Genomic DNA, 19,058 nt, shown 5'->3' on the forward strand with positions numbered 1-19,058 from the left:
GGTAATGCAAATTTATCTACTAAAAGACAATTACTTACAACAATTAATACAATAATTAAAAAAAATGTTTTTTTCTACTTTTATAAAGATTGGAATAATAAACTAACAATCGCTCACAACTTTTCCACTAGAACCAAGCTTGATTCCTCCATCAGCTTACAAAGATCTAGAACCACCTTTTGTAAGAAAAACCCATTTAATATTGCTATTGAATTCTGTTATACCAACAAAATTAATATAACAACGTATATAACTCAAAAATATATAAAAGATTCATAAAAGAAAATATGCAAAATAGCAAAATCATTTGACAGAAATTTACCTCGTTTTTTAAATAAAAATAATAGTTTGATTTTAATATTTGAAAGAGTTATACATATAATGCATATGACAATTTATTTACAACGAATTATCAACCATGGAAATCGGTCCATTAGCTCGTTATGGAGGTGGTGGTATTACGGTTTGGGCTGGCATTTCTATGGGAGGTCGCACAAACTTGATCTTCATCGTGGGTTCCCTAACACCTACGCGATGTATTTAATACGTGTTATCAGAAGTTGTGTTGGGCTTCAATTCAATGTTTGGTGTAGCCGGCATGTAAATTGACTTAAACCGTATCGAAAACTTGTGTCAAAGAGGGTAAAATATCGCCCAGTGTTGCCAGAGAATTTGTAAGAATTAAGAAAGGCAATGTTGGAGGAGTATGGCAATATTCCACAGCACTACCTCCTTAATTTGTTTACACCAAACGGGGCTGGTCCCAATAAAAAGGAAAGGACAACTGGTATATAATCTCTTTATCTGGATGGATTTGTACGGATTCACTCTCAAAATACATATACATGATTTAATGTTTATCCGTGAAAGTGAGAAAATATGTGAGTGCGAAGCACGAATTTGGTCGAATGAAAGAAATCAGAAAGTACAAATTACTGTTTTAACAAGGCGCCTGAATAGGTTAAAAATTGCATGACGGATCGGTCGTGCGGGTTTAACATCGTAAAGCGCCGTTTTTCTTTGTATCTTTAATCTAAAGGCGGCTCCGGACATGCGGGATCCGCCAAATACCGAGCAAAGTTTCGCCGAATCCCGACTAGTGTGGATGGATGCTCGGTTATTCGCCGAACAACAATATTCGCTGATCGCCGTACTCGACTTATTATCATTTTTCTTGTCCTCTTCAAAGTGCACGAATATTCGTGAAGTAACCGCACTCAAAGCAACAACACATGTTCAATCAAAATCAACAGTAAATGTACACTTCTATTTTATGTTATTTATTTTTCATTAACATGATTCCAAAGTAGTATAGATGTATTAATTTACACAATAACATTATTATTATTATTATTGGGAATGGATTGGTCCAACTCAACAGTTTTGGAGTTCCTCGATGTGTACGAAACAGAACCAATAATTTGGAAAGCTTCTCTTACGAATCATAATTTTTTTAATAAATAAAATAATAAATAAAAAATATAATTATGTAACTATATTTTTTTCATTTAGTTTGTAGCACAAATCACTAGCAATGACAGTGTCACTGTTATAATTTTTTAATATTTTTATTTCGACTTTCTACTTTGTCAAATCAAATATATAAAATATATTTTATATATATATAAAATTTTACAGTATTTTTTATGAAGATTGCAATAAAATTATAGTAAAAGCTATCAAAATTTACAACTAAAATAAATCATGATTTTTTTCCTAAAACTAATATGAGAATTTGTTTTAGCACTTGTAGGAACCCCTCAATATAATTTGTTTAGTTTAAATTTATAGATTTTTCCCTCTATTTTTTTCCGATTTTTAAGAAGTCATCATCGGAATATCTGATTGAAACCACTACAATTCAATTTTTTTTTGTTGTTGTTGAAAGCCAATAAACATATGCTAGAAATAGTATTTAAAAAAAATTAAAAATTAATTAAGGTTTTCAGCTGAGATAAAAAAGTCAATGGCACGAGCGGGATTCGAACCCACGATCTTCGACTTGATACGCCGCTGCTCCACCACTTGAGCTATCGTGACCTCGATCCACTCGGACATCAACTTCCCACCTCAGCCACACCTTTTGAATTTTCTCTTCTTTTTGCCATTTTTCAAGTGTCGTGTAATCAATTTGATTCTCGAAGACAAATGAAATGGCCACAGAGAGCTTTAGTGAAGTGATACTTCATTTTAAACTTATTCAATTCACTAGTTTCGTGGTAGTGAATCCACGAAAGTAGTGAATTAAAAATTAAACGCTACAAACTACTGCACATAAAACCGATAATATAGTATCAAAATGCTAAGCCCAATCTTATTCGCTCTCTTTTTACATGACCTCCCAAATGTCCTGAAATGTGGAATTCGTATAGGTAATACGACAATTAAAATATTAATGTATGCTGACGATATAGTTATCCTATCGGATAACTGGTTTAAAAAGAAATATCAAACTATTTGAATATTACTGTGCACAGCGGAACCTCACAGTTAATTTAGAGAAGTCCAAAATCGTAGTGTTTACGAGAGGGGGTGGGTTGAGTTCTCTGGATCGCTTTTTTTTCAGGGGCAATCTCATCGAGATTGAAAATGAATACAAATATTTAGGAGTCATATTTACCCCGAGACTCTCTTGGACAAAGCACTTCTCTTGGAAAGCGTCAGTGGCTAAATTAGGTCTAAATAACAAATGGTCAGCCTTCTTATTCAAAGAAACTATCCTTATAAATGTTAAGTTTAATATTTTTAAGGCGATAAGTCGTGCAATTCTGTGTTATGGCTGTCAAATGTGGGGATACCAGAGGTTCGAAACAATAGAAAAAGTGCAACTTTTTTTGTAAGAAAGTTATTCACATTGCCAACTGGTACACCAAACTATACATTATATTTAGAGATCTTCACGGATTTAATTTTGGTGTGTACATTTAAGCTTCACTACTCCTATATTCTGAAAGTTCTGATGTTTCCTGATACTAGATTCTCAAAAATAACATCTTTGGCGGTAAAATGACTAATAATTCATGGTTCGCACACTGGAAATATTTGTTTGAAAAAATACAAAATTTAGAAAATAATAGGTGATGATAGATATTTTGACCGTACGTACAGGATGGAAACCAGGGAGCAACTGGCCTTGTTTTTAGGACGACTTGCTGGAAACTTACTCCCTCTAGCCTGTTCTGAGATTTACAAATTTTCGTTTTTAACGTGTATGAAAGAAAGAAAATTGTATAAACTTAAATATTAATAAAATATTGTTTACATTGGCGTAGACAGAAGGCTTAATTCGCTAACTCGTAACTCGCGCCTCAATCGGTAGGTCAAACTCGAAAAACTGGTAAAAATACATATTTCTTCAATGTTTTTTGTGAATTTTGATATTTCCTTAGTTTTAGATACCAAACCAATAAAAACCCAATCGTTATTAAAGAACATTTATTTCACTTATTAATCTTTCACATCAAAACTCAACTCACATGTAGCAACTGTTCGTCAACCTCTATAAACAAGAACTATCAAAGCTGGATATAATTTAATGTTTAGATTTTGGTTCTCTTATGCTAAAGAATTAAAACTCAACCTCTGCCAGCTAAATATGCAGATGTGCTCCAGAGGGGTGAAGAACGAGTTATGGGATGAGGGTGGGCTTTAGAACAGGAGGCGGACCCACCCCACTGGGGGCGGTTCGACTGTCATTACGACCTCGGACCATTCCAAGTCGGCCACTCCATCTTAGAACCGCTCTCACCCTCGGCATACGTAAGTTTTAATATTCACGAAACATCAATAATCTTTTCCTCGATTTAATAATTGTTTTATCTTCTGCGATCGTATTCTTTCACCAGATTTTTTGCCCAGAAAAATAATTAGGTTTTTAGAAAAAAAATAAAAAGGAACATAAAACAAACTCATATTGTGTTCATTCGTTCACTGTTTAAGTTCCTTTTTTTAATTTAAAATCTATAGCAAAACTTTATTTTAAACAAAAGTTTGCTGAAAAATTTTGCTTTGCTTTGTTGCTCTTCTCACGCTTTTGTTTTAGAGAAAAAAAAAAAAACAGGATTTTATTCGTATTAAAGAAATATCGAATCGTTCGTTTTAAACGAAAAAGTAATGGATATGAACTTTGTTTACAAACTTTAAAGAAGATCAGGCCGTTGTAAGTGAATGATTATAAAATTTTAAATTGTGAGATATTCGGTTGAGGACTGAGAAGTGATGGACAAGCAGGTAGATCGTTTCCATCATCTTGATCCGTCTTGTCTGGCTAGTTTTGTCTGTCAGACACGTTTCGGCATGTCGCCAACATTAGGTTGATGTGTCATGGGACAAACAAGCAAAGCAGGTATTAAAGTAGACTAATTAAAAACTAACTTAAAAAAATATAACTTTTGGTGATATACACGGTGTATCAATTTCTACAGCCACCCATTTAATTTGGAAACGATTAACTTTAGCAAAAAATGGTTTGATGCAAACCCCAAGTTAACTTTGGCTAGGAATGGCATGGTTGTAACAGATTTAACGTAACGTTCTGATCTAGCTGGGAAATGATACAAACTTTGTTATTTTAAATAAGAATCCCATATTTTTATTGTACAATTCGATTATAGAGCTTATTTTAGCTTCCTTACAATTCGATTCCTTTCCTAAATTAACTTGCTAATACTAATCGTTTTGAAAATAAACGGGGAAAGCCATCTTGTTGTTTTAAAAAGCATACCCCTCTCACGCGTCTTCCGGGCATAACTTAGAAATGATTGATTCTACAAAAATTTCTTTAATTTTTCTTTAATTTAATTTATTTAATTCTCTTTGTAAAAATGGATTTATACAAACACAAAGTTAATTTTGGGTAGGAATAGCGTGGTGGTAACAGATTTAACTTTCTCATCTAGCTGGGAAATGACAGTCAGATGAATGCCAGCTAGACGAGAAAGTTATGTTAAATCTGTTTGTTACCACCACGCGATTCCTATCCGAAATTAACGTGGTGTTTGAATAAGACTATTTTTTGCTAAAGTTAATCGTTTTCGAAATAAACGAGGAGGGCCAGTTTGTTGTTACCAAAATCTTATCAAAATTTTCACTTCAGTAAAAGTGGCCTAAAATAAGCTCTAGAATCGAATTTTATAATAAAAATATGAGATTCTTTTTAAAAATAAGAAAGTTAGTGTCAATCTAGACACACAAATCTAGTGTCTCATCTAGATGAGAAAGTTATGTTAAATTTATTACTCCCACACAATTCTTAGCTTAACTTTGGTTAACTTGGGGACTGTATAACAACATTTTTTGATCAAGTTAATCGTTTCTGAATTAAATGGGTTGACTATAGAAGTTGATACACCCTGTCTAGAGGAATATTATTTCCTTCTCAATATGTAAAATTTAAAATCTATGCGAAATCTATCACGACCAGTATGATCAGGGATTGTCAAGGCCCAAGTGCATTTAAAGGTAATAAGAGTACTTCTAACTTAAAGAGAGAAAAAATTTAATGATGTAATTCTGACGTTAGTTGGCAGGATGGTGATGCAATGTTATTTCTTTAGCAGAAATCGATGATAGAATTTTTGTACGACTGAAATGTAAATCGATCAACGCGACCGATCCTGAATTCTGTCTCTGGTATAATAAAATAATCAATAAATTCGTATTTATGTCATTCTGAAATTTCTTAAACATTCGGGTTAGTTAGGCATTATGGAACGTAGGTTGATGTTGTTACCAATAACTTACGTTTCTCGTCTGTTTTTATTGGATTATTTCAAAATATACTATCAGCTATAGCAGTTCCGTATCCATGGTTTTGTCCTAGAGTAAGCGGCTAAGCACATATGAATTGGAAATTCCGAACTGGAACGTCTCGGTGGTGGCTGTCCATGCTCATTGTCAGACTCGAAAATCAGGAAAGGAGCAATAAAATTAATGAAAACGACGTGTACGTGTTAATATCTGTGGGCAGGACGGACGAGTTCAAGGTATGCCGATCACACCCTAGTCTGCCAGCGTCTAATGGTCTAGTGAGGAAAATACTTGTAATAAAAAAAAAATCACAGGAAAATATATGCTAATTGAAGTCCACAGGTAATTAGGTAACAAACAGGGTAATTACTCGAGCATTGCAAACCTAGTCGGTTTGATCCTATGTCGATTATCGACCAGTACCTAGCGTAAGATGTAAATTTGGTGTATGGTCAAAAAAGAAGAAAAAACTGCAATAACTTGCCTTTATAAGGCCATCCTCAGGGCAGTATTGCACTTTAAAAGTGAGTTACATTTGTTGCCTTAGCGTGGTTGTCAGCAGGTCTACTAACAACTGGGCCTACCAAAAAGACTGTGGAGCTTTATTATTTTGCATATTTTTTATCCGAGATTTAAAGCCATTGCTGTAAACGCAAAAATCCATGTTTGGAACAGTTTTCAATTATAAAAACCCTACTACACTAAGTTGACAAATGTAACTTTTATAAAGTCCAATTTTCTCCAGAGGATGGCCTTGTAATGGCCGAAAGCTTGGCAAGTGTTTGCAGTTCCTTTTCTACTTTTTGACCATACTAGTCAGTTTGGTTCAGTGCACCGGTTATGTCGTGGTGATTCAGCCTTTTCGGCCTTCTATCGCGTGGGGGTGATTTAGGGTTGCTACTCTCACGTCGTCGTCATTGTGAATCGTGATTTCTAGATGCTGTTACAGAGGAGTCTAGTCTTGAATCCAGAGACGATCCATCATCATCAGTTTTGGAACATCAGAATTCTGTTGACTTGTTTTGGATGCCGAAGCCCATATCCCGCTGATGTGCGCTCATTTTAACTTACTGATTGGTAGTCCATGCGTTTGATTTGAATATTTAGGGAAGTCTTTTACTTCAACAGACTTTTAGCTGATTAACTAGTATCTCGAGGAGGCCCGATCGTTTCACATCAGTTTGGAGTCAACTGCAGCCTTTAGCAATTTACAAATGGTATAGTAACATGAGTAACAGTGTTAAGTCTGCGTTTCTTTAAAAAGTGAATCTAATGACTTTCGATTTTGACGGTTTCACAATCAATCTCCAGTTATTTATTACAGCAGGTCTTAACATCGTGGAGTTCTATATTTCTTGTGTTTGCCAGTCATCGGAAAATCAGATAATTATATAAGTGTCTACTTAAGATATTGGAAAGTCTAAGGCATAAATAAGAAACATTAGAGGTCCAAGGACACTCCCTTGAGAAACACCGGCGTTTATCTCTTTGGGTTCTGGTAATTGTCTACTCTAAGAAATCTAATTAGTTTGTTAAATTGAACAATATAGAGCAAGTCATTATTTAAAGCCTCTTTTGATTTGCAGATTAGGCTAATTTTGGAAGGCTTTAGTCCCGTTCAGGCAAACCGATATATCCTCGAATGTATTCTGGATATTGTCGACCACTCTGTGGAGCTGTTGTTGACAGGTTTTCGTTTTGAAACTAAATTGTGTATTTGTTTTGATGTTTGGCTGGATTCCTGACAGGGCACTGCCGCCTGAGAAGGCACATGCACCGAACAGGAGTACAGAGAAAAGAAACACTGTGTAGATACTGCCAGGAAGAAGAGGAAACCGCAGAACACCTGTTGCAGATCCTTGCAACTAGGAGTGGAAAAGCCGCAAGCAAGATTCTACTCCAAGGAGCCCTTGCAAGGCTATGGACGTTGATTAACAACCTGAAGCTGGCCAGTGAGTTATAAAAAAAAAAAGAGGAGCACAATAGGCACTCAAGTGGAGATGGAGAAGGCCTTGTGGCCGACACTTTTATCCCTGTGTCTATTTTCATTGGCGCAGACGAAAAAATTTACGTTGTGAGTGGAAATAAATATCTATGGGTGCTCTTCACTCGCTAACTCTAATATCTCACTTAAAAAAAAGGTTTATTTCGCCGAAATTTGCAATCAGCTCGGTTTGGTCTAACCTTCTCTCAAGCTCTTCTATTTCAGCTATTATGTTCAATGTGTGGTGTTTAGTGACCGTTAGCCAATGATTATTTAGCGATCGTGAGATTCAGGAAAGATGCAAGAAAATGCAAAAAAAAAAGATTTTGGCTAAAAGTGACAGAAGTTTGATTGGACATTGAATAACTTTCTGGATCACTTTTTAGCTTTTGTGGTTTTTGTTATCATGATGACAGCCATTTTAAACTGTGGTGCTATACTTGCCCCAGGAGGAAGTGTTTTGGGATGTACAATGGGACTGTAGAAGAAATTCAACCACTGAAACCGTGCATACTAATCAAGTCCCTTGATGAAATAGGACTCACTCCTATGGGCACAGAACGTGGTATACAATTGCTCATATATTACACCCCCAATACATCTCCATCTACATGACAGCCAGTTATTTTTTTACTGGGAAATAGCTCGGCCTCGTCATGACATTGAAGATTTTCGCCAGGAACGCTGTCTTCCATGGGGAATCATTTAGCAGTAGTCGGTTAATCATGTCATATCCTGGTTCTTTTCTTGCTTTCGATCTTTTGATCCATTCTGAACATCCTCGAAGTGAAGTGAACATGAAGGCGACACTGATATGTTTAATTGATTGAAAACTCAGCATTGATCTTGCGATGAAGCGAAAATCGGCTTTAATACGCTGAGAATATCGCCTTATCCTCAGGTAAAGAAGCATTGAATATCGACTTGTAAAATTGGAGCAATAATTAAACGAATGAAATAGTTGAAATGAAATAGTGTTATAAATTAAATCTTAAATTTAATTTATAACATTTTACAGCATAAAAAATAGTAATAAAAGATGAACAAATAAAATTCTAACGCGAAACAGTATTTCTTCTGTAAGGCCTCGTCTCCAGTTTCCTATGCAAACTTGTATATAATCATAATTGGTTCTCTTGTTTGAGACAACTTTCAGCTTGAAGCTCAAGAAATATTGACAGTTGTTTCTTTTGTTGTTACTTTTTTACAGTTGGCATTTCCAGGATAATTTGTTTGAACTTGAATATTGTCCCTTTTTTCTGTTGGCTCTTTAATTTTTTAAATGGAGCAACCGCTTATTTTCCAAAGACCTTGATAACTATCGATATTTTGTTTAAAATATTTATTGGTCTCTATTGATTTTTTTGTTTTTTTTTCTCTATCGATTGTATTGAATATTTACTGATTATAAAGATCTATAAAAGTTTTCCTATAGTGTAGCTTTTTTTTAAACGCCTTAAATAAAAAAAGGGATTATTTTGACCTTGCAGCAATCAAATCAATTCTTGTGAATAGGCCCTGGTTTCGCTAAATTTTTTTTTGAAAGTTGAAATTTTGAAATTATTTTTATTTCGCCGTTCTCTTCGCACAAATCAACTACTTGTGTACTTCATTTTAGAGTTTAAAGTTTACGAATAACGAAAATATTTCTAAAAACAAAATATTCATTCATGTAAATTCGGTCATAAATTTTTTTCCGTGAGACTAAAATGAGATTTAGTTAAGCACCTGTGTAGAGCCTGAATATAATTTTTTGTTTGAATTTTAATTGATTAATTTATTGACCCCTTTAACATTTTTCTGAATTTTGAGAAGCCGTTATCTTTTGAACTAATAACGCTATCAAAAAAACAAAAAAATACTTATTTAATATTTTTTGGTCTAGTTTCAAATTTTTACCTTTTTTGGCGAAAAATTATACAGGACTCGTCAGGTCGAGTTAAACTTCAAAATTTCAAAAACGACCCTATACATCCTGACACATCATTTTAATGGATTTTTTACACTGAAAACAACGGTGTAATGGGATTTTAAATTGGTTTATGACTAGAGAAAATGACAAAAGTTTTGGAAAAAAGAAACCGGCAGTAATTTCGACGAGGAGCTGAATATTTTGCCGCATGTTCGCGCAAAATACAAATTCCTTTCTCCGAAATGTTGGAAGGGCTTTACGATTTTCAAAAAATAAAACTAGTGAAATTAGAATTGTACTCTGGGCTTACAATTTTTGGCCGTATCGCCCTCATTTTGTCCAGGAACTTCGGGACTTTGATTATGAAAGGCGTCTAAGGTTCCTTGCACAAATGTCGATGTGGGAGGCTGAAGAAAACGTGCTTCCATACATCCTATGGACTGATGAATCCAAGTTCACCTGTAATGGCATACTATAAACGTTAGAATTTCCGAATGTGGGCAGAGGATTCTACTTGTCATCATCAACGTATCAACGTGTGGCCTTCTCGGAAACAAATCAATTGACCATTATTTCTCCGAAAATAATTTAAATGGTGCTCAGTTTCTCAATTTTTTAAGGATGTTTTACCAACGGATGTTCCTCTGTAACCACGGCAAAGATTGATTTTCCAGCTTGATGGATGCCCCGCACACAATTCTTTGCAGGTGAGACGTTATTTGAATCGTCACTTCCGGGATAGGTGGATAGGACCCGATCTGTCGGCCTCCTCGGTCACCCAATTTAACTATTTTCTGTGAGGGTCGTTTAAAAAAACGGTGTCTACGCCAACCCAGCACCCACAGTTGCAGAACTGAGGCAAAGAGAAGAAAATGCTTGTTAATTCATCTCCCCTGACTCTAACGCTATAAGCACCAGTAAAGAGTGGTTAAAAAGAGCAAATCTTTGTATCTTTACGCAAGGTAGGCAGTTCGAACATGAAGTGTGATTAATAAATAGAAAACCAAATGACAGTTTTTGCCATAACATTGTCATTTTTAGCCAATTTAAAATCCAATGGCACCATTGTTTTCAGCTTTTTCCTTTTAAATATGTCATGATGTATATCGTATTGAAATTTTGAAGTTAAACTAGGTCTGAGGTACCCTGCATAATTTTTCTCCAAAAAAAGTAAAAATTTGAAACTGGATTAAGACATATTAAACACCTATTTTTGTTTTTTTGATAACGGAAATGGTTCAAGAGAAATTCAGCCGGGCCATCTAAACAGAACACTCTATATAGAGTATATCATTGTATAAATTCATATTCCTATCGTATATGTATTTGTATAATTTAAACAATGTTTATAAAACGCAGGCGCTGAAGATGATCTCAATAAAGATCGAAACGTTGGCACGATAAATAAAAGGCTTTTCTAAAACCTACGTCACACCAGACCGCATCTCACGATCTTTAAATAATTAAAAAAAATAATGTTTGGGCGAAACTAGTGCGTATTCTCAAGAAGTAGCGGATACGTGTAGAATATTTTGGAATGTAGAATCGTCAAAAAAAGTTGAAACCGCCAGGTTGGTTGTCCCCAAGTAAGTTAAAGATACAAAAAATAACGGCGCTTTACGATGCTAAACCCGCACGACCGATCCATCATGCGAGTTTTAATCTATTCAAGCGCCTTGTTAAAGGAGAATTTTTTACTTTCGGATTTCTTTCATTAGGCCAATTTGCACTTCGCACTAACATATTAGCTTCACATATACATTAAATCATATTAATGTCTGTAGAGAGAGGATTGGTTATTAAGAACATAATGTAATAAAACCTGCCTCCCTTTTTTTAAACAAATTAAGATATATAAAAAAGTTAATTTATAACCAACCGTCGAAAAAGGTGCTGGAGAAGCGTAAAGAAAAGTAAGAGCAGACGCAAGCGAAGGACAAAGTTAAAGTACGCGCACGCGTTAAAAATAATATGGTAAACGCCGCCCTTCATTCACAAAAGAAAGGAGAGGATGGGAAGAGACACAATTTTTTTTAAAATAATGGAATAGAGGCTCGGTCTTTTTGGCCTCTATACTCCTCTTTTCGCAATCAAGTTTTAGGTATGGGTTAATTGGATATATTTAAATTGAAAATTTAAATAGTGCACAGTTTTCTTTTTTTAGAGACATCCTAAATAAACTGAGTAAAACTATTTTAGCAAAAATGTTGCTATGGAAACAATGAAGAAAATATTCAATTCAGTAAGGAGTATTTTCTCCTCTTGTGTTCATCACCACTTGCATTCGACGTGGCATCTTTTTTTTATCAGGTTTTGGATGTAGTGCTGTTTTTTGTGTTTCGTTTCATACTCCTCCAACTGCGCCATTCATCCTTGCAAATTCTCTGGCATCACTGGACGACTTTTTACCCTCTTTGGCAATTCGTCACAAAAGTTTTCCATAGGGTTTAAGTCGAGATTACATGCTGGTCACTCCAAACATTAAATTGAAACCAGTACTAATAGTCACCAAGGTGTGGGACATGGCACTGTCATGCTTAAAAATAAAATTACCTTCAATTAGTATATTAGTATTAATAAGGAACAACGTCTCATAACAACTGTTGGGAAACCCACGAAGAAGAACAAATTTGTGCGACCCCCCTGCCCAAAACATCACACCACCAACCATCTCCATATCTTCTCCGGAGTGAAAATGTGTTGATATGTCTGTTCTTCTCCACACCCTGTCTCGGTTTTCAGAAGACTCAAATAAAACTTTGACTCATACAAAAACTCGATTTTACTCAAGCCTCAGACCAATTGGTGTGATTTCTTGAGAAACTGAACCCAGCTGTTCTGTGCCTTGTCAGAATATTGGACCATTGGCAGGTCGTCTTGCACGTATTCCAGCCTCTGAAAGTCTTCGCCTTACTTTGCGTAAAATGACATTAAAAATTTCTAACTAGTTGAAGTCTGTGTGATGTTTAATGACCGTTAATTTGGAGATCGTGAGATGCGGTCAACATTTTCTTTATCGTACCAATGTTACGATCTTTTTTTAATTTTTTTAAAAATATGTTTTTACGATGGTTCGCAACAGCAGAGGTCATATAAACCTTCAGAGTGCCGGTGTTTTTGAAAAAAAAAGTCCATTTGTAAGTATGTCGAATGCATGGATTCGAACCCGGGACCTTTACCTTACAGAAGAGACTTGTCAACGCCTATACCGTTGCGGCCACTGACGCCCCTTGATTTATTGAGATCATCTTCAGGGCCTGGGTTTTATAAACAATGATTAACAATAAAACGAGGTCACGATAGCTCAAGTGGTAGAGCAGCGGCGTATCTAGCCGAAGATCGTGGGTTCGAATCCCACTCGTGACACTGACTTTTTTATCTCAACTAAAAACCTTAATTAATTGAAAGATGGTCAAGCGGACCACGAAACTAGTGAATTTAATAAGTTTAAATCAAAGCCGAGAATCAAATAGATTACACGACAGTTGAAAAATGGCAAAAAGGTGGGAAAATTCAAAAGGTGGGTCGAGATGAGAAGTTAGCGTCCGAGTGGATTGAGGTCACGATAGCTCAAATGATAGAGCAGCGGCGTATCTAGCCGAAGGTCGTGGGTTCGAATCCCGCTCGTGACACTGACTTTTTATCTCAACTAAAAACTTTGATTAATTGAAAGATATTAATTGGTCAAGCGGACCACGAAACTAGTGAATTTATAAACAATGTTTAAATTATACAAATACATGTATGCTGTGAAAAAATGACAAAAAAAGAAAGATTATACAATCATAGAAATTCATTTTTTCACATTCTAGATGTATTAGTATAATTTAAACAATGTTTATAAATCCCAGGCCCTGAAGATGATCTCACTGAAGAACGAAACGTTGGCACGATAAAGAAAATGTTTTTACCTACGTCACACCAGACCGCATCTCACGATCTCCGAATAATCATTGACTAACGGTCACTAACCACCACAAATTAAAAAACTAAACCACCGGAAAGATGCTTTACGGAAAAAGCAACAATAAAGAGATTGGCTATTTAAAGATTTATTTTGAAAATCTTATTGTAAACGCAAGTGGGAAATATTATCTGTATTTTTTATCTCTAATCCTTTCAAACGGATCAAACAGTGTAATACAATAATCAATGGAGGATTGTCTAAGAGATAATTAAAAATATTAAGGGTGGCCGGGTTTTTTGCCTTTCAGTGTAAGAGATTATTTTATTTCAAAATACAGAACAAATAACAAATATGTTTTATGGCTTACCAATTTTTATCACGTAATATATAGATGTCAGGATGCCAATAGAAAGATTGATAAATGCCGTAGTGTGCAAAATTCGCATGGGTCATAGCGTTCTGACTTGGAAACACTTGCGTTCCGGAACGCAGTTAGGACTCGACGTCCTAGCGGTGTGAAAGGAGGCCACGAGCATAAAAGAGCTCGACTATTATTCAAGGCTCGATGAAGGAAAGAGGGGCAAAGCAGTTGAGCATCAGAAAGTCGTAACTCCTTCCAAATCCTTGCATCCTGCAATCCCCGACTGCGTTCACGTCATTCACATTCTCATCATTCTTTTCAGTTACACACCGCACGTGGCGCGCACGTTCACGCAAAGGGGGGGATATAACTTGACAAATTTTCTCGTAGAAATTGTTTTCTCTTCCAATTATTTACTAGTTGCTATGTCTTGCCTTAGGACTAACAAATCAAGTTTTTTGCATTTTGGGTGCGATCTAGTAGAAATGGTCGAATACATCAAAATTCAAACGCATCCACTCTTTAATCTAATGAATGTTCCTTTGACTACAACCCTAATTTACGAGACTATTATAAATTATCGTATGATTTATTTTTTCAAGCTCAAAGTTTTTTCAACTTGCAACGAACTATCAATTCTTTTCGTTTATTCGAAATATGTCAATAGCATATAAATATGCTTTTGACATATTTTAGTTCATTTTTAAATTTTATAATTAAAAATAATATACAGGGTGATTCGCTACTCTAAGGACAAATTTCGTTAGTTGTTTGGCCACCACCAATGCAACAAATTTTTTTTTTTAACATAGTACGATTCTCAACTCTTTCGCAGATATTTCACATTTTATGTTTTATTCAGTGTCTACGTCGTCATAAATCTACTCGTAGCTCATGAACTATTTATTTTAGGGGAAATCCAAACAAATCATTGAAAAGAGGCTTAAATTTTCTTCAAGAATGCACCGTTATAAAACTTTCAGTTTCATTTTTGATAAAACATTAAACACTAAATTTTTCAAAAAAAAAAAAAAACTAAACTTACAACTTCTTTGGAAAAATTCGCCGTAGAACTTGAAAAATTTCGTGACATCTTCTTCGATTAATGAACTGTCTAGTGGTAATAATGATATTTCTTTAATTACACCAGACAAAAATAGACAAATTTTATGCTAAATGGGAAAAAAGTGGCGACGGTGCAAAAATGTATGGTTTTTGTCATAAATGTACTCGTAGCTCCTGAATTATTCATTTTTGTAGAAATCTAAAAAAAGCCTAAGAAGTTACATTTCTTTTAAAAAAGCACCATTCCTCAATTTTCAGTTTAATTTTTAGTAAAAAACAGACTCTAAATCGTTCAAAAAGTGCTAAATTTAAAATAAGGGAAAAAAACTAAAATTGCAACCACATTAGAAACGGTAGAGCTTGGCAAATTTCATAACACCGTCTTTGTTTAATAAGCTTTCTAGACATACACCCTTTTCTTTAATTACTATAATTAAAATGAAGAAATTTGATGCTAAATCGGAAAAAATGATGACATCGTGAAAAAGGTGGAATGAAGTTAATGTAGCAATTCAATTTTTTGTCCTGGCCAAAATTTTTCTTTTTTCTCAACATTTACTTAATAAAAAAAAGCACAAAAATAAAGAAAAATGAAACAAAACACAAAAAGAGACACCAAACAATCAAAGCCGAAAAATGGGACAAAATCTATACACTAAACACAGACAAAAAAGAATAACAACAATACAGAAATTTTAAAAACCAACTGTAACGTAACAAAAAAACTAAATAACAAGAAAAATTCAAAATAAAAATCAAACAAAGCACATAAAAAAAACATAGCGAACAATTAAAGCCCAACATTCATGGGCTGTAAAAACCAATTTTGACCTAATAAAAAGATAATATTAAGATTTAATGTTGTTTTTTCTAACAAAATTGAAAGGTGTAGAAGGATGGTTTCTTAAAGGAAATGTAACGCTCTTTTCCATGCTTTTTTCGTTTTCTCAAAAAACTTACAGTTTAACAGCTACAAGTAAATTTATGACATAAACAGTAGATAGTTGAAAAAAAGAGGCACACACAAATATTGAATATCAAGAACTTTTTTGTTGCATTTAAGGAGTAGAAGCACCCGACTAACTTTGTCGTAGAGTACTGAATCACCTTGTTTAATATGTTTTATCTGATTCCAATTTTGACCAATCTACTCGTGTCTGCACTAAAAAAAACAGGATTTGTAAAAACCGAACCTAATAATAAGCTCAAAAATAAAAAAATTAACGTAAAATTCCAACAAAACCCTAAAAAAGAAAGAATAATTACAACCAAATTAACATTGATTTTTCTTTTTTTGTGCGTTTTTATGTGCCTTCGCTTTTTATCATTTGTAATCTTGTGTGTATTTTCAGGTTTTTAATGTTTGTCATATCTTTAAAATAGATGTATTTGGTGTGTTTCAAAATAATCATGCAGGGCTTATTTCAATTCTTCCTTCTTCGTATCTGCTGTAATATAGGTCGCACCGAGTGATTAATGACACTTTAACGAGTTACGAACGGCGCGATTCGATCTATGAATGATGTTCTTTGACTTGAAGAAAGTTTGAAGTTTGTCCTCGAAACTACCATCGATCTTGTTTGCATAATAAACGAATCATTGCTGTAAATAGCCCGGCGGTTTGAGCATCGGTTTATGATTGACAAGTTTAGGATATTCACAGTTCAGAGTTTTCAGGAAATTTAACTTTCGGATATAATATTTTTGATTTCTCTTGTGGAATACACGGTCCACTTCAATTCAGCCACAGTCCGGAAAATAAGATTCGTGCAAGAACCATCGAGGAAAATCTGGTTTTGGATTAAGAAATTGACATAAGTTATTGAGGCTATTGCATACTTCACTTATGTTCATTTTAATGGCGGTCCTCTATGGAAAGACGCTTTAAAGACGTTTTAATTAAACAGATAGAAACTCAGTTCTACTATAGAAATTCATACCGATGAAGAAAATTGCATCGCATTCTCCGTTATTTTGAAAATTTTTTTACAGTATAAAATTATTCTAGTATTCGGTATATACTCCTCCTTTCTCTAGCGCAGTTAGCATTCGATTTGGAACGTACAGGCGATGAAAATCTTGAGAAATTTTTTTTCTTTTCATTCTTCTTGGACCGCGCGTTTCAAATCTCCTGTGTTCTGGAACCAGCAAGAGCCCTTGACTTTATGTCAGGGTGAAATAAGTCTCGACTACTAACTAAGAAAGGGAGGCAAATCCTTATTATTGTTAACTGATTGGTAAATCTATTCTATAGAAAATTCGATTTTACACCATAAAATTTAGCAATTTAGTCCAAGGAGTTGAAATTTTAAATTATACAAGTACTGAAGTTTTTTGTTCTATTGTGTGGACAAAACCTAAAAATTGAAATAAAAATAGGGAGTGAATTTTCAACCTAGGAATTGGAACATTTTTGGCTTGATCCGCCCAGGACCTTACAAAAATATACGATAACAATTGAAAAGTCTTTATCTAAGGTATTGGTTGAGATGAAAAGTTAGTTCACAAGCGGGATTCGAACCCACAAACTTCGGCTAAATACGCCGCAGCTCTACGACTTGAGCTATTATAACTTCGATCTACTCAGACAGCAACTTCTCAACCTACAACATTTTGAATTTTCCCTCCGTTTTGCCATTTTTCAAATGTCGTGTAATCTATTCGATTCTCGGCGACAAATGAAATGACCACGGAGAGCTTTCGTGAAGATATACTTCATTTTATTTATTAGATCCATTATAGTTCGTGGTCCGATTGACCTTGAAATAACTTTTTCAATTAATTAATCTTTATGTAAGGTATCGTGTAAAGTAAGAAGTTGTCCGAGTGGATCAAAGTCTCGGTAGCTCAAGTGGTAGAGCAGCGGCTTATAAGCCGAAGTTTGTGGGTTCGAATCCCGCTTGTGAACTAACTTTTCATCTCAACCAATACCTTACATAAAGATTAATTAATTGAAAAAAGTTATTTGGTCAATCGGACCACGAACTCTAATGGATTATTGAAAAGGTTTATATTAGAAATAGTTTCTTTGAAAACTTAGTGCCCTGTAAAAATAGAAAAATCGTTAAACTTGACCGTTATATAATAAAAGAAATAACTTTTTCATGATCTCTGATGTCTTCCTATCAGAGAATCTAATAGTTCTTTTCTTGAAGTTGCTATTCTCCATTTGTCAATAGTCTGCCCAAGTTTTATTTTTTAATCCGCTGAAAAACACAAGTTGGCAAAAGGAAGAACTTCTTCCTTTCTCTTGCCACACACAACAACACTTCTTAGTTTTTCCTTTTGATTCTACTCATAAACAATTTAATTAATATTTTCACCATAGGCGTAAAGGTTTCCTGTTCTAACTCATACCATAATGTATTATTAATTTTGAAAATAAACACATTATATTCTAACATATTTTAATTTTTTTTCAGGGCTCAGTCACGATGACACAACGAATCAATCCGCAAACGAACGTCTTGGAGCTTCAGAACGTGAACGGTGACCGAAAGGTTATAATAGGAGGTAAAACACACTGAGTTTATTGTTGAAGAAAGACGCTTTCCCTGTTGGAAACGAGAAAAAACCCAGTTGACTAGCAATGTTATCCGGCAAGGGGTTGGCTCCATATAGAGAGCGCGTAGCAAACCCTCCTAATATGAAAATAGTGGTCTGGGCACGGCAGCGAATGTTTTCAGTCCTTTGTTCCGATTCTTTGAGAAAAAGTGTTGATTTTTATATAGTACTGATAGTTTTGTGTTCTCAGCATATTGAGAGTGATTATATTTATTAGCGTGAATGTGAAGTGTGTGAGCCCTCTCTTGGCGGACTATTGAGTACCGTTGATTCTCAATTGTTCGTTATATAACAGGTTTTAGGGCGATTACACACGGAGCGGCTTTGACCGAAGCGTTTATCGTGAGAAAAATCGAGGCGGTGCGTCGTTCATTGTTGTTGCATATAACCTGACAGACGTAGCGGTCGCACCCGCCTGTCGGTTTTCAAACCGAGTCGGTCGGTGGCGGAGACGACCCAACGCGTCGGTTTTGAAAACGCCAGGCGGTGAGTGGTACCCAAGTATTGCATCATCCCT

General features: G+C 34.8%; 1 protein-coding gene across 2 annotated transcripts in view; it reads left to right on the plus strand.

The window, feature by feature from the left end:
* The first annotated feature begins 3,716 nt into the window (after nucleotides 1-3,716).
* LOC106664969 (band 7 protein AGAP004871) overlaps nucleotides 3,717-19,058 on the plus strand; it is a 72,166-nt gene continuing 56,824 nt past the window's right edge. Inside the window, exons 1-2 of one of the 2 annotated variants that reach the window (XM_014391083.2) lie at nucleotides 3,717-3,759; nucleotides 18,400-18,490. In XM_014391083.2, the coding sequence (XP_014246569.1) occupies nucleotides 18,412-18,490 (79 nt within the window). In that variant the 5' untranslated portion in view covers nucleotides 3,717-3,759; nucleotides 18,400-18,411. Of the gene's footprint in view, nucleotides 3,760-5,831; nucleotides 5,985-18,399; nucleotides 18,491-19,058 lie in introns of those variants that run through there. The other variant, XM_014391081.2, reaches the window with a different exon arrangement.

The sequence above is a fragment of the Cimex lectularius genome, unplaced genomic scaffold (assembly GCF_000648675.2).
Source record: "Cimex lectularius strain Harlan isolate CLEC.00 unplaced genomic scaffold, Clec_2.1 scaffold22, whole genome shotgun sequence".
Classification (NCBI taxonomy): Eukaryota; Metazoa; Arthropoda; class Insecta; order Hemiptera; family Cimicidae; genus Cimex; species Cimex lectularius.